Source organism: Mustela lutreola, chromosome 9, assembly GCF_030435805.1.
Source record: "Mustela lutreola isolate mMusLut2 chromosome 9, mMusLut2.pri, whole genome shotgun sequence".
NCBI classification, from domain to species: Eukaryota; Metazoa; Chordata; class Mammalia; order Carnivora; family Mustelidae; genus Mustela; species Mustela lutreola.
The window spans coordinates 95,390,228-95,412,917 of record NC_081298.1 but is presented as its reverse complement, the minus strand read 5'-3'; the positions used below and the strand labels follow the sequence as shown (position 1 = coordinate 95,412,917).

General features: G+C 38.5%; 1 protein-coding gene across 4 annotated transcripts in view; it reads right to left on the bottom strand.

Moving 5' to 3' along the window:
• The window catches only part of ALMS1 (ALMS1 centrosome and basal body associated protein), a 211,932-nt gene that overhangs the window by 98,422 nt on the left and 90,820 nt on the right, over nt 1–22,690 (bottom strand). For all 4 annotated transcript variants that reach the window (XM_059188066.1, XM_059188063.1, XM_059188065.1 and 1 more), the window contains one exon: nt 3,178–5,018. In XM_059188066.1, the coding sequence (XP_059044049.1) occupies nt 3,178–5,018 (1,841 nt within the window). The remainder of the gene's footprint in view (nt 1–3,177; nt 5,019–22,690) is intronic.

Here is a 22,690-nt window from a genome sequence, read left to right as displayed (position 1 = left end):
TGCTACAGGCAAGATCCAGTGATGAATGCTAAAATTAGTGATCAAAGTTTAAGCAGAAACAGGATGTTTACACAGTCTACCAGTTTCTCCCTCAAATACCTAGTATTTATACAAAGGAGAAACAGTAACTGCACAGTGGAGAGTCTTGGTAGACACCACTGCAGCCAAGTGATCAAGGTTAACATCACCAGTAATGCATATCAACTTAATGTGCTGCTCCCTAATGAGATGCAATGAAAGTGCTGTGAATAATGTTAAGACTGATGAATCACAGACCTTTACTCCTGAAATAATACATTATATGTTAATAATTAAAAAATAAATCTTAAAAAAAAGAAAAAGCATAATCTCAATATACTCCTCAGACATCAAGTAAAACTAAGTAAAAACTTTCTCCAAAATAAGTAATCACTTCTCTTCAGTGTCAATGTCATAAAAACAAGGACAGCCACAGAGTGGAGGAAATAAAGTTGACATGACAACTGTAACACAAGGTGGAATCTTGGTGGGATCTTGGGTTGGATCTGAAGCAAAAAATGTTCAATTGTGGAAAAATCAGGTGAAATCCAAACCAAATCAGTTTATATTTTAGGTATAATTTTATATGAAGGATAGTTTCTTAGTTTTGGTTAAATGTTTTATGGTTATGATGTTATGGCAAGATGTTAACATAGAGCAATCTTTGGTAAAGGATATATTGGCACCCTCTAAGATATTCCCCAATGATCTCTGAATCCTGGTATTTACACCCTTGTGTAATCCCGAATCCTTGAGTAAATAGTGATTCATTTCTACTGAAGAGAAAGTGGCAGAAGTGGTGAGATTCACATAGAAAGTTAGGTTGCAAAGACTATGACGTTTGTTTTGGGTATCCTTCCTTGTTCTCTCACATGTTCACTCTGAGGAACATCTGGCTGTCATATTTGTGCTGCCTTATGGAAGGAAGGGAATGATGTCTCTGGCCAGTAGCCATGTGAACAAGCCTGGAAGCATATCCTCTCAACCAAGCCTCAATATGGGACTACAGCTGCAGGCAATACCTTGTTTGCAACCCTATAAGAGACCCTGGGCCCAAAGCACCCAGCTAAGCCTCACCCAGATCTCTGACTCATAGAAACTCATATTAATATTGTTTTAAGCTGCTACATTTTAGAGTAATATGTTACACAGCAATAAATAATACAAGAAATCTTCCTATTTTTCTAATACCTCTGTAAACTTAATCTCAAAATTAAGAAGTTTTAAAACTATACACATACTTACACATTTTATTCATATGTATATACACATATGTATACAGATTAGAGTGTGTGTGTGTGTGTGTGTGTGGTTTGAATTACTGTTGTTTTTTCTAAAGATTTTATTTATTTGAGAGAGAGAGAGCACAAGAGGGCGGAGGGTCAAAGAAAGAAGCAGACTCCCTGCTGAGAGGGAAGGCCAATGTGGGGCTCCATCCTGGGACTCTGGGGTCATGACCAAAGCTGAAGGGAGATGCTTAACTAACTAAGCCACCCAGGTACCCTTTGAACTACTATGGACTCTGGAGTGAGACAAACTAGATTCAAATGCCACCTTTTAACACTTAACAATAGCCAAGCACTGGTATTGGGCCAAACATTAAATTTCTCCAAGTATTAAGGATTTTAAAATCCTGATGTTTATATTAAGTATAAAATGATATTCACATCTACTATAACAAATGGCATTTAGTACGTTCTAGACAAATGGCATTATTATTAGTTTATATTTATAGTCACCTATTATTTTCTTCTCATTTGAGGAATTCAACACTAATTCAGTATTATAATACTGAAAGCAGAGACTGACCCTGTTTTTCAGGCCCAATTCAATCTAAATCACTAAGTTTTAGAGCTATAAGGGGCCTTCCGGCAGCTTTTCAAGCCTTTCCTCCAACCATTATCCACATATGAGTACCAAAGATATTAAATGACTTGTCCAGGAGAATAGCTGATAGAGATGCTGAAAGCAGGGTTCAAGGTTTGGGGAGACGCTACCATGCAGTGAATGACCTCTTGCTTTAAACAGACTGCACTAGAATGCCTCTTCTGCTGCTTACAAACAGCAGTATGTGTGGGGGCACCTGGATGGCTCAGGGGAGCCTGCTTGAGATTTTCTTTCCCTCTCCCCCGACCCTTCCCACCCTCAAAAAATAAATAAATAAATAAAATTTTTTTTAAAAAAAAAAAAAGGCCAAAAAACCCCCCCAAACCCAGCATTACGTGAGACCATACTGTCTGCTGACAAAGTAGCAATATTAGCATCTTGGTTTCCCAGAGAATAAAAAACCTACCTCATAGGGTTATCATGAGCATTAAATGAGATAACATACAGAAGTCCCTCACTGCCGTGACCACCACACGTGGATGCTGAACAAACCTTTTTTCCCTTCCTTCTTTACGAGCCCAGGCTCTTCACTACGATATGCTGCTTTCTCAACTATCAGGTAGACCGTGAAACACGCAGGGTAATTCTGTTTAGCTGTATTTTAAAGGATTCAAAATGTAAAACTGAATTAATGATAGTCTTAAAATTAGTCTGAATAGTATAAATGTAATGCATTTAGTCCTGACCTGGGTTTCCTTCCCTATAATACACTGTAAAGTGGGGTATCACATCAAAGAGAACATTATATTGACATGCATTACTGGTGATGTTACCCTTGATAACTTGACTAAAGTGATGTAAGCCAAGATTCTCTGCTGGAAAGTTACTTTTCATTATAAATACTAAATATTTAAGGAGAATCATGAAATGGAAACCAAGAAGGGAGAGAGAGAGAACATGCAGAAACAAGCACGAGAGTGAGCAACATGCACATATCCCAAAGCCTGGTGTTCAGCATATTTCCAATACAATAAACAATTAGTAAATTGTACGATGGGATGATCAAAGACTCTTCCCAAAGTAATGTGATGTTTTGAAACACTCAATGCCAAGTCTTGTCAAAAGCCCTCTGAAATTATAAATACATTACTTTCAGACATTCTCTTTTACCTAGGCATTTATGTCTTGAAAGACTTCTAGAAGAATAGTCAGTTACAACCTCCCCTAAGAAAAATTGTACTGCCTTTCCCCCAAGAACTTACATTTGCTTAAGTATTTAAAACCCTCTATCCCAAATTCCATCAGCTTGCTTTTCATCGCATTGAGACTCACCGATCTGCAGATACCGGAGTCCCTTCTGAACTGGAATATCCTTCCAAATCTGAAATGTTCACTTGTGTTTGCCTTGAAGTTACTATCTGGCTATTCTGAAAAAGTATGGTTTTCAAGTCCTGGGAAATAGTATCACTATCTGGAGGAGGAGACTGTACAACTTGGAAGTCCGGTGAAGATTTAGGTCCTAGAAAACCTAAAGATTGTTGATTCTGTGCTACAGGTTTACCGGTCAATAATTTGGAGGTTGGTTCCAATGATCTTGAAGATATAGTTTGTAGGTCAGAGTTAAACTCACTATTCATCCTTGTTTTAGAAGCAGGATCCAATGAGTGAAATCTTTTATCTAAGGTTCCACTATCCAACTTGGAAGGAGTCTTGGGATAAAGAGTTATACGAACACAAGAAAGTGCTTTTCTATTTGTGGGTGGAGTAGATGCAGATGTTACTAATGTACACTGATTTGGGGCTGACTGGGACACCACATTATTGAATTTGGCTTCAACATTTATCATACTGGAAATGTATGATTTAAACTTATGCTGGTTATTCTTTTCTACTATATAATCCTGACCTCGAGGAAGAGGGGAATGGTATTTTCCCATGTGATCTACATCTGGGGTTTTGCTTTGTTCAAAGAGCTGACGTTGTTCAAGAAAAATGGAAGAAGGAATGTCTGAAGCTATATAATCCTGACTTTGAGGAAAGGGACAGTGGTTTTCTCTCATTTGATGATCTAAATGTGGGGTTTTGCTTTGTTCAAAGAGTTCTCGTTTTTCAAGAAAAATGCGACAAGGAAGGTTTGGAGCTATGTAATCTTGATGTTGAGGAGGGGGAGAATGTTTTCTCACATGGTGATCCGCATGTGAGGCTTTGCTTGGTTCAAAGAGCTCTCGTTGTTCAAGAATAATGTGCGAAGCAATATCTGGAGTTATAGTTACATTCTTCTCTTTTACTCCTAGTGTGGAACTAGGTCTGCTCATTCTAATGAAGGTATGGTTATCAGAAAAATGAACTTCCTTGACATTGCTACCCTTTTCACTGGTACTGGGCTCAGAATCACTGCCTTTAAAATCTGATCTTTCTAAGAGTTCTTCTTCTTGCTGAGAATGTTCAACAGATAGTTTTTGGCTTTGTCTACCACTTTCTGCTAAGATAGTCACAGCTTTATCTGGTGAATGACTAACAATTTTAAATGACGAAGGGGAAGAGGTTCTCTGTTCTAGATCTTTGGGAGGATTTTGTTCTTCAGTGAAATGAGAATTAAATACCCCCACAGAGGCTCCAGTACATTGGCTACCTTCAGTAACACCAACCTTAAAAACAGAGGAATCTGAAAAGCATTTAGAATGTCGGTGAGATGAAAAAGTGATGGAAGTAGTTAACTTTTGCAAGGGTTCTGGGGGCAGCATTTGTGATGAAGAATGACAATCCATTTCTTCAGATGGCACAGAAGCAGGTTCTACTAATTCTGAGAGCCAAGGGTCTATCTTTTCATGGAATGGCATTCGAAGACCCTGGCTAATTCTGAAGTCATCAGCTGTAAAGTTTTGAAATGGGGAATGACTTCGTAACTGCAAGGAATTCCAAACTTTGAAATGGGAGTTACTCTGGTCTAGTGATTTGGAAAGGTCGATGTGTCTGGTTCTCCATGATGATGGACTCCGTTGTCCTCTGATCATTTCTGAGGGGTCAGCAGATCTGAAAACACAAGGGTGACTATCCAATTGTGGTTGTTCAGCAGTTAGAGTCCTGAAACATCCTTTTTCATGGCTCTCAATAATAATGTGACTACATACAGCTTCTGGCTTGCATCCTATTCCCCGTGGACTCCGTACACCCTAGAAGATATAAACAAGTTCTTACTTTTAGTCCGAATACTTATATAAACCAGTTACATAATCCAGGCTAAGATTTGACCACAAAGGTCCTGTTGATCTATTACAATAAAACAGGTAGGAACATAACAAAAAGGACAGTTAACTATAGGATAAAATGGCTCATGATAACTAAGACCACATAGTTCCCCCCCCCCCGAACGGTACATTATTTTTTCTTTTTAAAATTTTTTAAAATTTCTTTTCAGTGTAACAGAATTCATTGTTTATGCCACACCCAGTGCTCCACGCAACTCATGCCTTCCATAAAACCCACCACCAGGCTCACCCAACCACCCCCACCCTCCAAAACCCTCGGATTGATTCTAAGAGTCCACAGTTTCTCATGGTTCATGTCCCTCTCTCATTTCCCCCAACTCCCTTCTCCTCTCATTTTCCCCATGTCCTCCATGTTATTCCTAATGCTCCATAAGCAAGAGAAACCATATGATAATTGAATCTCTTTGCTTAACTTATATCACTTAGCATAATCTCTTCCAGTCCCATCCATGTTCTTAAAAAAAGGTGGGTGTTCATCCTTTCTGATGGAGGCATAATACTTCATAGTATATATGGGCCATATCTTCTTTATCCATTCGTCCATTGAAGGGCACCCTATGAACATTGGGGTACAGATGGCCCTTCTTTTCACTACATCTGTATCTTTCGGGTAAATACCCAGCAGTACAATTGCAGGGTCATAGGGAAGCTCCATGCTATTTCCCAAAGTGACTGCACCAACTTGCATTCGCACCAACAGTGTAAGAAGGTTCCCCTTTCTCCACATCCTCTACAATACACATTGTTTCCTGTCTTGCTAATTTTGGCCATTCTAACTGGTGTAAGGTGGTATCTCAATGTGGTTTTGATTTGAATCTCCCTGATGGCTAGTGATGATGAACATTTTTTCTTGTGTCTATTAGCCATTTCCATGTCTTCTTTGGAGAAATGTCTGTGTATGTAAGACCACATTGTTAATTTCTTCTAAAAATGTTTCACTAGGGGTGCCTGGGTGGCTCAGTGGGTTAAGCCTCTGCCCTCGGCTCTGGTCATGATCTCAAACCCCACATTGGGCTCTCTGCTCAGCAGGGAGCCTGCTTCCCCCTCTCCCTCTGTCTGCCTCTCTGCTTACTTGTGATCTCTGTGTCAAATAAATAAAATCTTAAAATTTTTTTTCAAAAATGTTTCACTAAACTAACAAAAGTAAAGACTACTTTGGTCCCTCAGCATTCTCAGCTATTTGCTTTTAGTAACAGAGGTCCCTTACTCCAACTTTTGCTGGTCACATGGCCACAAAACTGGAGACCTTTCCAGGTTCCTTTACCTAGGTATGACCGTTATGACTAAGTTTAGGCCAATGGTATATAAGCAAAAGCAGTAAGTATAAATTCTGCCTCCTGTCCTTAGAAAATCAAATTCTTGACCTCGATGTTCCCCTACTAGCACCATCACTATCATCAGCATTACTCTTGCCAGCTAAAAATGGTAATATCTAGAACAATCTCAGAAGCCATGTGTGCAAATGGCTTAGCTGCCAAGTCTGCTTGGGTCTTTGGATACCTTTAAGGAACAGAGCTCCTGTTCCTATCCTAGACTACTATAAAAAAGGAAAATAAAATACCATATGTGAGCCATTGCATTTGGGGGTCTCTTTGTTACAGAAGCTTGGTCTATACCCTAATATTATACCAATAAAAATAAGGAAAGGAGGGGCGTCTGGGTGGCTCAGTTGGTTAAGCAACTGCCTTTGGCTCAGGTCATGATCCTGGGGTCTCAGGATCAAGTCCCGCATCGGGCTCCCAGCTCCATGGGGAGTCTGCTTCTCCCTCTGACCTTCTCCCCTTCCATGCTCTCTCTCGTTGTCTCTCTTTCTCAAATAAATAAAGTCTTTAAAAAAAAAAAAAAGAATAAGTAAAGGACTATTCCTAAAAATAGGAAAAAGAATGAGTACTTCTTTCTGGGGTACTGGATCAGAAGCTAAGCTACAATAAAGATAAAACTTCTTTGAGATTTCTGTCTTACCTATGAAGTCATTACCTGGCATCCTATGTGATGGTAACAGCCACATTTGATTTCAAATAATACCTAAAATTATGCTGTCACTTCTGATGTAATGGAGTAGTTGTACCTTCTCCTATTTGTCTGATAAGTGTAACTAAAAGTCCTAGACATTATATATAAAAAAACATAAGAATTATCTGAAAGATGGAGAGAAGGCAGGTGGGCTAGGAATTCTGGGACCAGAGGAAGGACATGGTAGTGAAATCCCTGGGTTTTCTTTGTAACTCATATATTCCGGATTTAGGAGCTAAAGAGGCCAGCAACACAGGAAAAAAGGGGCATAGACAAAGTCTCTAATAAAAACCCACCCTCATTAGCTTAAAAAAACAAAACAAAACAATACAAACAAAACAGTAAAAGCAAAGTCTAACAAGACAGAAAACTTTTAGACCATAACTGCTCTATTCCAGCCAAACACCACGGTGGTGGTGGTGGGGGGGGGGGCGCCTGTTTTTCTCATATCAGAAAAGGCTAAATGAGGAGCCTAAACCTCTATCCTTGCTAAATGACAAGGCACCCCAACATCTAAGCCAAGGTATTAGAGATGGCCAAGCAGGGGCCCAGGACCTATTTTTAACCCATGATGTCTGGTAAGGAGCTACCCCTTCCTGTGTGGAGACCACACAGGGTAACTGGACTTTTCCTTACAGCAGCAATGATGGGTCCCTCTCTCTCCCAGCTATAGGCTGGAAGAAAATTTTCCAAGCCTTATATCCAATAAAGACTTGTATCTAACACACATAAAGACGTTGAAACCTTAATAGCTTTAAAAAAAAAAAAAAAAAAAAGACAACCCAATCAGAAAAATGAATAAAACCCCAGCATTTCTCTTACTAGAACAGAGATGGGGCATAGGGGTGTAACAATGTGTTCAATACCATTTACATTAAGGAAATGCAAATTAAAACTATGACTGCTTTTGCACAGCGAAGGAAACAGTTGACAAAATCAAAAGACAACCAACAGAAGAGAAGAAGATATTTTCAAATGACATATCAGATAAAAAACTAGTACCCAAAATCTATAAAGAACTTATCAAACTGAAAGAAATAATCCAGGCAAGAAATGGGCAGAAGACATGAACAGACATTTCTCCAAAGAAGACATACAAATGGCCAACACGAAAAAATGTTCAACATCACTAGGCATCAGGGAAATACAAATCAAAAACACAATGAGTTATCACTTCACACCAGTCAGAATGGCTAAAATTAACAAGTCAGAAAATGACAGATGTTGGTGAAGATGCAGAGACACCCCAGAATATTAGTCAGCCATCAATAAAATGATATCTTAAAAAAATTTTTTTTAAAAAAAGAAAGAAAGAAAGAAAGAAATCTTGGGGCACCTGGGTTGCTCAGTGGGTTAAAGCCTCTGCTTTCAGCTCAGGTCATGGTCCCAGCGTCCTGGGATGGAGCCCTGGATCGGACTCTCTGCTCAGCAGGGAGCCTGCTTCCCACTCTCTCTGCCTGCCTCTCTGCCTACTTGTGATCTTGTCTGTCAAATAAATAAAATCTTAAAAAAAAAAAAAGATAGAAATCTTGTCATTTGCAACAATGTAGATGTAACTAGAGGATATGCTAAGCAAAATAAGTCAATAACAGAAAGATAATTATCATATGATCTTACTCATTTGTGGAATTTAAGAAACAAAACAGAGGATCATAGAGAAAGAGAGGAAAAAAATAAAACAAGATGAAACCAGAGATGGACACAAACCATATGAGACTCATAATCATAGGAAACACTGGAAGAGGGTAGGGATGGAGGGATGGGGTAACTGGGTGATGGACATCAAGGAGGGCATGTGATGTAATGAACACTGGGTGTTATATAAGACTGATGAATCACTGGCCTCTACCTCTGAAACCATAAGGTAGCCTTAAATGTTAATTGGATTTAAATATGAAATAAAATAATTTTTAAAAACTCATCTACTGAGATGACCATATGGTTTTTATCCTTTTGCATGTTAATGTAATGTATCATGTTGATTTATTTGCAAATATTTAACCACACTCGCATCCTAGGAATAAATCCCACTTAATCATGGTAAATAATTTTATTTAATGTATTATTAGATTGAGGTTGCTAATATTTTGTCAAAGATTTCTGCATCTATGTTCATAAGACATACTGGCCCACAGTACTATTTTTCTGTAATGTCTTTATACAATTTTGGTATCAGGGTAATGTGGCATTATGGAATGAATCTTAAAGTTTCCTTCTTCTATTTTCTGGAATGGTTTGAGAATAGGTATTAACTCTTCTTTAAATGACTGGTAGAATTAACCTGTGAATCCACCAGGTCCTGGACTTTTGTTTGTTGGGAGTTTATTACTGATTCAATTTCATTGCTAGTAATTGGTCTGTTCAAATTTTCTGTTTTTTTTCTGAGTCAGTTTTGGAAGGTGATATGTTTCTTAGGAATTTATCCATTTCTTCTAGGTTACCCAATTTGTTGGCATATAGTTTTTAATAATATTCTTATAATTCTTTGCATTTCTGTGGTATTGGTTGTTATTTCTCCTCCTTCATTTCTGATATTATTTATTTCTGATTTTATTATTTATTGAATCCTCTCTTCTTTTTTTGGTAAGTCTTACTAAAGGATTATCAAGTGTGTTAATCTTTTCAAAGAACTATTTCCTGGTTTCATTGATCAGGTCTATTGTTTCTTAAATCTCTATTTCATTTACTTCTGCTCTAATTTTTATTATTTCCTTCATTCCACTGGCTCTGGACTTTGTTCTTTTTCTAGATCCTTTAGGTGTAAGGTTAGATTCTTTGAGATTTTTCTTGCTTCTTGAAGTAGGCCTGTACTACTATAATCTACCCTCTGAGAACTGTTTTAGCTGTATCCCAAAGATTCTGAACCATTGTGTTTTCATTTTCATTTGTCTCCGTGTATTCTCTGATTTCCTCTTTGATTTCTTGGTTGAGCCATTCATTGTTTGTAGCATTATTATATTAAAAAGAGAAAGAATAAAACCATAAGATCATCCCAATAAATACACAAAAAGCATCTGATAAAGTACAACATCCATTCATGATAAAAACCCTCAACAAAGTAGGTTTAGAGAGAACATACCTCAACATTATAAAGGCCACATATGAAAATCCCACAGCTAACATACTCAATGGTGAGAAACTGAGAGCAGGAAAATTTTCCCCTAGGGTCAGGAACAAGATCAGGATATCCACTTTCACCAGTTTAATTCAACATAGGTACTGGAAGTCCTAGCTACAGCAGCAAGACAAGAAAAAGTAAAATCTTCACTATTTGTAGATGACATAATACTGTATAAAGAAAATCCTAATGACTCCACCAAAAAATCTCTAGTAAGAACTGAAAAATTAATTCAGTAAAGTAGGACACAAAATTAATACACAGAAATCTGTTGCATTTCTATATGCTAATAATGAAGTAGCAGAAAGAGATATTAAGAAAATAATCCTATTTACAAACGAACCAATAATAATAAAAGTCCTAGGACTAAAATTAACCAAGGAGGCTTAAGACCTAACTGAAAGCTGTAAAAAACACTGAAAGAAACTGAAGATGACACAAATGAAAAATGAAAATATATTCCATGTTTATGGACTGGAAGAACCAACCAAATGATACCAAATGGTTGAAGACTAGATGATTTCCCCTAGGACAAGAATAAGTCAAGTATGTCCATTCTTCCTCCTATCTTCAACATCATACTGTATGTCCTCCCCAGGACAATCTGGAAAGAAATTAAAGAAATCCAGATTGGAAAGGAAGAAGTAAAACTGTATTTGCAAATGACAAGATCTTCATATAAAAAATTCCAAGGAAACCACACAAAACCAACCAGATTGTAAGAAACAAGCTCAGGAAAGTTGCAGGATTCAAGCTCAATATACAAAACTCAACTGTACTTTTACAGCAAACAATCCAAAAATGAAACTTAAAAAAACAATTCTATTTACAATAGCACAAAAAATAAAATACCTAAGAACATATTTACCAAAATAAATATAAAACTAGCACACTATAGAACACTGTTGAAAAAACATTATGGCAATCAAACAAATGGAAAACTGACCCAATGTATTTAAAGATAATACTGTTAAATAGCAATACTCCCCATATTGATTTATTGGTTCAAGGCAATTCCTATCAAAAATCCCACGTGGCGACTGGAAGAGATTACGCTGAGTGAAATAAGTCAAGTAGAGAGAGTCAATTATCATATGGTTTCACTTATTTGTGAAGCGTAACAAATAGCATGGAGGACATGGAGAGTTAGAGAGGAGAGGGCAGTTGGGGGAAACTGGAAGGGGAGGTGAATCATGAGAGACTATGGACTCTGAAAAACAATCTGAGCAGTTTGAAGTGGCGGGGGGGGGGTGGGAGGTTGGGGTACCAGGTGGTGGATATTATAGAGGGCACGGATTGCATGGAGCACTGGGTGTGGTGAAAAAATAATGAATACTGCTATGTGGGGAAAAAAAAAATCCCACCTGGCTGCTGCTGCTGCTTCTTTTTTTTTCAAAAATCTGACAAACATATCCTAAAATTCATGTAGAAATTCAAGGGACCCATAGTAGACAAACCAACCCTAAAAAAGGATGGACAAAGTTGGAGGACTCACTTTCTGATATCAAAACTTACTAAACAGGTAATCTAAACAGGGTAATACTGGCACAGGATAAATATACAGATCAAGGGAACAGAACTGATGGTCCATAAATAAACACTAACATTTATGGCGACTTGATTTTCAATGAAGGAGCCAAGAAAATTCATGGGAAAACAACAGTCTTTTCAATGCTAGGACAAATGATTATTCATGTGTAAAGAATGAATTTGCAATCCATACATAAAAATTACTTCTATGGGTATAGGCAGCACAAGTATATGAACCTGTATAATATATACAATTGCATATATGTGACAGTTCCATAAAAACTTAAAAATAGAATGACCCTAGCAATTCCACTTCTGGGCCTGTACCTCCAAAAAAACTAAAAAGTAGGGTCTCAAGGAGTTATCTGTACACTCATGTTCATAGCAGCACTATTCACAAATAATCAAAAGATGAAAGCAACTCAAGTGTCCACTAATGAATGAATGGATGAATGAAATGTAGAATATACATACAATGGAAAATTAGCCTTAAAAAGGAAAGAAACTGACACGTGCTACAACATGGATAAAACTTGAGGACATAATGCTAAGCAAAGTAAGATAGTAACAAATAAATACTGTTATGATCACACTTTTATGAGACACTTAAAGGAGTAAAATTCATAGACAAAGAAATTAGAATGGTGGTTGTCAGTGGTTGGGGAGAAAAGGAAATGAGGAGTTATGGTTTAATGGATATAATTTTAGTTTTCTTAGAAGAGTTCTGGAGATCAATTGTACAATAGTGTGAATATTGTTAGCACAACTGAATTGCATACTTAAAGTAGTTAAGATGGGGGCACTTGGGTGGCACAGTCAATTAAGTATCTGCCTTTGGCTCAGGTCATGGTCCTAGGGTCCTGGGATCAAGCCCTAAACTGGGCTTCCTACTCAACAGAGAGTCTACTTCTCCCTCTTCCTCTACCCTTCCCCTTGCTTGTGCTCATTCTCTCTCTCTCAAATAAATAAAATCTTTTTTTTTTTTTTTAAAGAAATATGTATTTCCTGGGGCACCTGGGTGGCTCAGTGGGTTAAAGCCTCTGCCTTCGGCTCAGGTCATGATCCCAGTGATGAAGTTCTAGAACCTAGGTGAGGTTTGGTGGGCTGAGGTCCGGAGCCTGAGCAATTGACATGCAAGTGTTCCAATAAGACCATACTCCTTGAAAAGCCCCTGAAATCAGAGTAAATGGAAAGAAAGTACTCACCAATTTTGCACCGAAGCTCAGAGTCCAAATGTAAAGACTCACAGCCCCACGTTCGGGCGCCATATGATGAAGTTCTAGAACCTAGGTGAGGTTTGGTGGGCTGAGGTCCGGAGCCGATGACCAAGAAAGAATTCTTGAGACATCTTTGGTGCAAAATGGTGGTTTATTAAAGCACGGGGACAGGACCCGTGGGCAGGAAGAGCTGCTGCTGCCCCGGGTTGTGAGGGGTGGTTGGTTATATACGCAGGAGTTGGGTAGGTGAGGACAAAGGGCTATTGGGGCAAAGAATACTATCAGGATATTGAAGGCTTAGTTACTATTAAGTAAAGACAATTGAGAGTCTCCTGGTGGAATGTTACATTCCTGCCATCAAGCATCCTTGTTAATGAGATTTAGGTTTAGAAGAAATTTAACTTTATTTACTTTTCCTTCTACCTCCACCTCCTTCGGTTTTTATGGAGGGGAGGGTGACATTAGGCTTGAGAAACTGAGTTCTGTGTCTTTGGAATTTGGGCTATTGATAAGGTAACTTCTTTGTTTGTAAATCTCAAGGACATTTGCAAACCAAGGGAGACTCCTGTCTTGTAGGATTGTGATTTTAGCAAGTTAACTATTTATCATTTTATGGCAGTCAGGGGTGCCTGAGGAATGCTACACTTATGGAGGGGAGCGGATGGAAGGGGGGGGGGTGCAAGGCGCCAGCTCTTGCTTTGTCCTCAGCCAGCCTCCTGCTCCCTCATCACCAGGGTTCTGGGATCGAGCCCCGCATCGGGCTCTCTGCTCAGCGGGGAGCCTGCTTCCTCTCCCCTCTCTCTGCCTGCCTCTCTGCCTACTTGTGATCTCTGTCAAGTAAATAAATAAAAATCTTAAAAAAAAAAAAAGAAATATGCATTTCCTTTATAATGAAAAAGAACTAAATGTATAAAAGGAAGGCACCATGAACCCTCCCTCTCTGTTGGCTGGGATTTGGTCATCTAATTTATTTCTGCTGGCTGAGAGGGATCATTTACAGGTAACTTGATTTTGCATTTCTCAAACTTCTCTTCAAATGTTCTCCAAAAGATCAGGAGAACTGGAGATGTTATACAGGGAATTAGGGGGTTTCACGGAGGAGGTGCAAGAGGAGGATGCATGTGCATTTAAAACTTAGAACTGAGAGAAATTAGAACTTGAGGGTGACAGGCAGGATGGGAAAGGAAGCAGCTGCCCTGACTTTACATTCTTAGTAGAAATACTGAAAACAACTCTTGGGCCATACTCGTATTCATATATTTATTCAAAAATATTTATTGAGCACCTAACTAGAAACAGAGAATGGAAAAGATACAGACACTGCCCTCTAAGGGGGACATAAACAGGGAGAGAGAAACAGGTTGGGCACACGGTGCTGGTCGCCGTGATGACGCTGAACAGGAGAGTCAAAAAAATAAAAGCTTTAAAAAAAAGTTAAGATGGTAAACTTTATGTTATGCGTATTTTACAGAATTTTCAAAGATAAATTTTTTATTGCCTTAAAAAGGAATCACAGACCTAAATATAAAAACAAAAACCAAATCTCTTTCAAAAAAGATAAACCTTGGTGGCGCCTGGGTGGCTCAGTGGGTTAAGCCGCTGCCTTCGGCTCAGGTCATGATCTCAGAGTCCTGGGATCGAGCCCCGCATCGGGCTCTCTGCTCGGCAGGGAGCCTGCTTCCTCCTGCCTGCCTCTCTGCCTGCTTGTGATCTCTCTCTGTCAAATAAATAAATAAAATCTTTAAAAAAAAAAAAAAAAAAAAAAAGATAAACCTTTGTAATTCTGAATTATGCCATGATTTCTTACTGTAACACCAAAAGCATAAGCAATAAAGGAGAAGTGTAAGTCGGATTTTATCAAAATAAAAAACTTGTGCTTCAAATGTCACCATCAAAAAAGTGGAATGACAGCACACAGAATAGGAGAAAATATCTGCAGTACATCTGTCATGGGACTAATATTCAGAATAATCTTAATTTTCAACAGTCAGAAAGACAAATTATTTTAAAATGGACAAAGGAAGGGGGAAAAAAGTGCCCTTGTGACGAGCACTTGTTGCATGTAAGTGCTGAATCACTATACTGTATACCTGAAACTGATATTACACTGTATGTTAATTAACTAGAATTTAAATAAAAACATAAAATAACATAAAAATAAAAAAATTTAAATTAAAATGAGCAGGGGCGCCTGGGTGGCTCAGTGGGTTAAGCCGCTGCCTTCGGCTCAGGTCATGATCTCAGGGTCCTGGGATCGAGTCCCGCATCGGGCTCTCTGCTCAGCAGGAGCCTGCTTCCTCCTCTCTCTCTCTCTGCCTGCCTCTCTGCCTACTTGTGATCTCTCTCTGTAAAATAAATAAATAAAATCTTTAAAAAAATAAATAAATAAAATTAAAAAAATAAATTAAAATGAGCAAAGGATTGGAACAGACATTTTTGCAAAGATAAATTTTGCAAAGAATGACAAGCACATGAGATGTTCAACATTATTAATCATTAGAAAATTTAAAAAACCCAATGATATTTTACAATCAATAGAACTACTATAATCAAAAAGAAAATAAGTCAGAAAGAATGTGGAGAAACTGGAACCCTCATACACTGCTAATAGGAATGTAAAATGGTGCAGTTACATTGGAAAACTATTTATTGTGCCTTAAAATGCTGAACATTTGTTCCAGAAGGTCCACTCTTAGGTATGTACACAGAAGATATGAAAACATGACCACTTAAAAACTTGTACACTTATGTTCCTGGCTGCACTGTTCACAGAGCAAAACAATAGGAAAAAGCAAATGTAGATCAACTGGTGAATGGGTAAGTAGTATCTATACAAAGCAATATTATTTGGCAATAAAAAGAAAGTACTCATGCTGCTATACAACATGGGTGAATCTTAAAAACATACGGAATTCAAAGGCAGTCATAAAAGATCACATACGAATCCATTTATATCAAATTTCCAGAAGAGGCAAATCCATAGAGAAAGTGGATTAGTTTTTACCCAGGGCTAGGAGAATTAAGGGGAGGAGAGGGGATAATAAAAATGTTCTAATATCAGGGATGCCTGGGTGGCTCAGTGGGTTAAAGCCTCTGCCTTCAGCTCAGGTCATGATCTCGGGGTCCAGGGATTGAGCCCAGCATCGGGCTCTCTGCTCAGCAGGGAGCCTGCTTCCTCCTCTCTCTCTGCCTGCCTCTCTGCCTACTTGTGATTTCTGTCTGTCAAATAAATAAATAAAAATTTAAAAAGTGTTCTAAAATTAATTATTGAACATTACACAGTGCAGTAAAAAAAACCAGAATTATATACTTTAAATGGGTGAACCTTATAAAAATTGTACTGAGGTTACAAAAGTACTCTTTAGCTGATACATGTCCTTTATTAATTTCCAGAGATAATTTCTCAATTACAAATTTCACTTATAAGATCTTTTTGAGTTTATCAGCTTACGTTATTCTCATTGCTCAGTTTACTACCAGAAGTCACAGACTTCAATGTCACAAACCAGAAAAATAGTTTTGCCCTGTCCCATAAAATGAAACACACATAAAATGAAACACACACGTGTATGCCTGCAAACATAATCACCTAGCACTAACAGCAAAAATCTACTCCCTACAAAGAAATCAAACATGGATTACTAGTCATGCAAAATTTCCTTGAAAATGAAACTTATGGAAACAAATGTTTTAAGAAATACATAAGGGTTACTATAAGGTTGTGCATAAAATTTTAGAAATATTTAAAAATTACCACAGAATTATCTAAGAGGGATAATTTTTTAAGTTGTTCATAGTTTTAAGATCTCATAACCAAAAATTTTTAATTTATTTATTTGACAGAGAGAGAGATCACAAGTAGGCAGAGAGGAAGATGGGGTTGGAGGTGGGGAAGGAAGCTCCCTGCTGAGCAGAGAGCCCAATGTGGGAGTTGATCCCAGAACCCTAAGATCATGACCTGAGCCAAAGGCAGAGGTTTAACCCACTGAGCCACCCAGATGCCCCAAAACCAAAAACTTTTAAAAAACTAGCTGAAAAACATCTATTTGTATTAGAACCAACAAGTATTCTGAGAGTTATTTTTAAATGTTTTCTGGAAACACTTGAAAACCTTGCTACAAATTTAAAGTCAACCTTATTAAACCTACTGGGATGTTAATTTCATTTATATTCAAAACGACCTAAATATACAACAGTGAGCCTATGCAACAATACTGTGTACGTAGGTGTATAAAAGAGCTTTAAAATAGATGGCGGAGAAGTAGCAAGCTGAGACTGCTTCAGCTAGCCGGAGATCAGCTAGATAGCTTATCTAAAGATTGCAAACACCTGAAAATCCATCGGCAGATGGAAGAGAAGAAGAACAGCAATTCTGGAAACAGAAAAACAACCACTTTCTGAAAGGTAGGACCGGCGGAGAAGTGAATCCAAAGCGACGGGAAGATAGACCCCGGGGGAGGGGCCGGCTCCCGGCAAGCGGCGGAGCAACCGCGCACAAAATCAGGACTTTTAAAAGTCTGTTCCGCTGAGGGACATCGCTCCAGAGGCTAAACCGGGGCGAAGCCCACGCGGGGTCAGCGTGGCCTCAGGTCCCGCAGGGTCACAGAAGGATCGGGGGTGTCTGAGTGTCGCAGAGCTTGCGGGTATTGGAACGGGAAAGCCGGCTACAGAGACAGAGCCGACAGTAAGCTCGCAGCTCCGTGTTACCTTGAACCGGTCGCAGGCTCGGTGAGCTCGGAGCGCGGCCGGAGGTCAGGCAGACGGGAGTAACTGGGCGCTGTTCTCTGAGGGCGCACTGAGGAGTGGGGCCCTGGGCTCTCGGCTCCTCCGGGCCGGAGACCAGGAGGCCGCCATTTGTATTCCCGTCCTCTGGAACTCTACGGAAAGCGCTCAGGGAACAAAAGCTCCTGAAAGCAAACCCGAGCGGATTACTCACCCCGGCCCCGGGTAAGGGCGGTGTAATTCCGCCTGGGGCAAAGACACTTGAAAATCACTACAACAGGCCCCTCCCCCAGAAGATCAACAAGAAATCCAGCCGAGACCAAGCTCACCTACCAAGGAGTGCGGTTTCAATACCAAGGAGAGCAGCAGAATTCCAGAGGAGGAGAAAGCCAAGCACGGAACTCATGGCTTTTTTCCTGTGATTTTTTTTAGTCTTGCAGTTAATTTAATTTTTTCTTTTTCATTTTTTTTTTTTTTTTTCTCGCCTTCGGGTAAAATTTTTTTTTTTTTAACTGTTACCTTTTTCTTTTTTAACGACTTTTTACTAGTTTATCTAATATATATATATATTTTTTTACATTTTTCTTAGGTGTTTTCTTTTTTAAAAAAAAAAAATTCTTTTCTTTTTTTTTTTTTTTTTTTCTTTTTTCTTTCTTCCTTTTTGAACCTCTTTTTATCCCCTTTCTCCCCACTCACGATTTTGGATCTCTTCTAATTTGGCTAAAGCATATTTTCCTGGGGTTGTTGCCACCCTTTTAGTATTTTACTTGCCCCTTCATTTACTCTTATCTGGACAAAATGACAAGACGTAAAAATTCACCACAAAAAAAAGAACAAGAGGCAGTACCGAAGGCTAGGGACCTAATCAATACAGACATCGGTAATATGTCAGATCTAGAGTTCAGAATGACAATTCTCAAGGTTCTAGCCGGGCTCGAAAAAGGCATGGAAGATATTAGAGAAACCCTCTCGAGAGATATAAAAGCCCTTTCTGGAGAAATAAAAGAACTAAAATCTAACCAAGTTGAAATCAAAAAAGCTATTAATGAGGTGCAATCAAAAATGGAGGCTCTCACTGCTAGGATAAATGAGGCAGAAGAAAGAATTAGTGATATAGAAGACCAAATGACAGAGAATAAAGAAGCTGATCAAAAGAGGGACAAACAGCTACTGGACCACGAGGGGAGAATTCGAGAAATAAGTGACACCATAAGACGAAACAACATTAGAATAATTGGGATTCCAGAAGAAGAAGAAAGTGAGAGGGGAGCAGAAGGTATACTGGAGAGAATTATTGGGGAGAATTTCCCCAATATGGCAAAGGGAACAAGCATCAAAATTCAGGAGGTTCAGAGAATGCCCCTCAAAATAAATAAGAATAGGCCCACACCCCGTCACATAATAGTAAAATTTACAAGTCTCAATGACAAAGAGAAAATCCTGAAAGCAGCCCGGGAAAAGAAGTCTGTAACATACAATGGTAAAAATATTAGATTGGCAGCTGACTTATCCACAGAGACCTGGCAGGCCAGAAAGAGCTGGCATGATATTTTCAGAGCACTAAACGAGAAAAACATGCAGCCAAGAATACTATATCCAGCTAGGCTATCATTGAAAATAGAAGGAGAGATTAAAAGCTTCCAGGACAAACAACAACTGAAAGAATTTGCAAATACCAAACCAGCTCTACAGGAAATATTGAAAGGGGTCCTCTAAGCAAAGAGAGAGCCTACAAGTGGTAGATCAGAAAGGAACAGAGACCATATACAGTAACAGTCACCTTACAGGCAATACAATGGCACTAAATTCATATCTCTCAATAGTTACCCTGAATGTGAATGGGCTAAATGCCCCTGTCAAAAGACACAGGGTATCAGAATGGATAAAAAAACAAAACCCATCTATATGTTGCCTCCAAGAAACACATTTTAAGCCCGAAGACACCTCCAGATTTAAAGTGAGGGGGTGGAAAAGAATTTACCATGCTAATGGACATCAGAAGAAAGCAGGAGTGGCAATCCTTATATCAGATCAATTAGATTTTAAGCCAAAGACTGTAATAAGAGATGAGGAAGGACACTATATCATACTCAAAGGGTCTGTCCAACAAGAAGATTTAACAATTTTAAATATCTATGCCCCCAACGTGGGAGCAGCCAACTATATAAACCAATTAATAACAAAATCAAAGAAACACATAAACAACAATACAATAATAGTAGGGGACTTTAATATTCCCCTCACTGAAATGGACAGGTCATCCAAGCAAAAGATCAGCAAGGAAATAAAGGCCTTAAATGACACACTGGACCAGATGGACATCACAGATATATTCAGAATATTTCATCCCAAAGCAACAGAATACACATTCTTCTCTAGTGCACATGGTACATTCTCCAGAATAGATCACATCCTCGGTCCTAAATCAGGACTCAACCGGTATCAAAAGATTGGGATCATTCCCTGCATATTTTCAGACCACAATGCTCTAAAGCTAGAACTCAACCACAAAAGGAAGTTTGGAAAGAACCCAAATACATGGAGACTAAACAGTATCCTTCTAAAGAATGAATGGGTCAACCGGGAAATTAAAGAAGAATTGAAAAAAATCATGGAAACAAATGATAATGAAAATACAACGGTTCAAAATCTGTGGGACACAACAAAGGCAGTCCTGAGAGGAAAATATATAGCGGTACAAGCCTTTCTCAAGAAACAAGAAAGGTCTCAGGTACACAACCTAACCCTACACCTAAAGGAGCTGGAGAAGGAACAAGAAAGAAACCCTAAGCCCAGCAGGAGAAGAGAAATCATAAAGATCAGAGCAGAAATCAATGAAATAGAAACCAAAAAAACAATAGAACAAATCAACGAAACTAGGAGCTGGTTCTTTGAAAGAATTAATAAAATTGATAAACCCCTGGCCCGACTTATCAAAAAGAAAAGAGAAAGGACCCAAATAAATAAAATAATGAATGAAAGAGGAGAGATCACAACTAACACCAAGGAAATACAAACTATTATAAGAACATACTATGAGCAACTCTACGGCAATAAATTTGACAATCTGGAAGAAATGGATGCATTCCTAGAAACATATAAACTACCACAACTGAACCATGAAGAAATAGAAAGCCTGAACAGACCCATAACCAGTAAGGAGATTGAAACAGTCATTAAAAATCTCCAAACAAACAAAAGCCCAGGGCCAGACGGCTTCCCGGGGGAATTCTACCAAACATTTAAAGAAGAACTAATTCCTATTCTCCTGAAACTGTTCCAAAAAATAGAAATGGAAGGAAAACTTCCAAACTCATTTTATGAGGCCAGCATCACCTTGATCCCAAAACCAGACAAGGATCCCACCAAAAAAGAGAGCTATAGACCGATATCCTTGATGAACACAGATGCGAAAATACTCAACAAAATACTAGCCAATCGGATTCAACAGTACATTAAAAAGATTATTCACCACGACCAAGTGGGATTTATTCCAGGGCTGCAAGGTTGGTTCAACATCCGCAAATCAGTCAATGTGATACAACACATCAATAAAAGTAAGAACAAGAACCATATGATACTCTCAATAGATGCTGAAAAAGCATTTGACAAAGTACAACATCCCTTCCTGATCAAAACTCTTCAAAGTGTAGGGATAGAGGGCACATACCTCAATATCATCAAAGCCATCTATGAAAAACCCACCGCAAATATCATTCTCAATGGAGAAAAACTGAAAGCTTTTCCGCTAAGGTCAGGAACACGGCAGGGATGTCCATTATCACCACTGCTATTCAACATCGTACTAGAGGTCCTAGCCTCAGCAATCAGACAACAAAAGGAAATTAAAGGCATCCAAATCGGCAAAGAAGAAGTCAAATTATCACTCTTCGCAGATGATATGATACTATATGTGGAAAACCCAAAAGACTCCACTCCAAAACTGCTAGAACTTATACAGGAATTCAGTAAAGTGTCAGGATATAAAATCAATGCACAGAAATCAGTTGCATTTCTCTACACCAAAAGCAAGACAGAAGAAAGAGATATTAAGGAGTCAATCCCATTTACAATTGCATCCAAAACCATAAGATACCTAGGAATAAACCTAACCAAAGAGACACAGAATCTATACTCAGAAAACTATAAAGTACTCATGAAAGAAATTGAGGAAGACACAAAGAAATGGAAAAATGTTCCATGCTCCTGGATTGGAAGAATAAATATTGTGAAAATGTCTATGCTACCTAAAGCAATCTACACATTTAATGCAATTCCTATCAAAGTACCATCCATCTTTTTCAAAGAAATGGAACAAATAATTCTAAAATTTATATGGAACCAGAAAAGACCTCGAATAGCCAAAGGGATATTGAAAAAGAAAGCCAACGTTGGTGGCATCACAATTCCGGACTTCAAGCTCTATTACAAAGCTGTCATCATCAAGACAGCATGGTACTGGCACAAAAACAGACACATAGATCAATGGAACAGAATAGAGAGCCCAGAAATAGACCCTCAACTCTATGGTCAACTAATCTTCGACAAAGCAGGAAAGAATGTCCAATGGAAAAAAGACAGCCTTTTCAATAAATGGTGCTGGGAAAATTGGACAGCCACATGCAGAAAAATGAAATTGGACCATTTCCTTACACCACACACAAAAATAGACTCAAAATGGATGAAGGACCTCAATGTACGAAAGGAATCCATCAAAATCCTTGAGGAGAACACGGGCAGCAACCTCTTCGACCTCTGCCGCAGCAACATCTTCCTAGGAACAACGCAAAAGGCAAGGGAAGCAAGGGAAAAAATGAACTACTGGGATTTCATCAAGATCAAAAGCTTTTGCACAGCAAAGGAAACAGTTAACAAAATCAAAAGACAACTGACAGAATGGGAGAAGATATTTGCAAACGACATATCAGATAAAGGACTAGTGTCCAGAATCTATAAAGAACTTAGCAAACTCAACA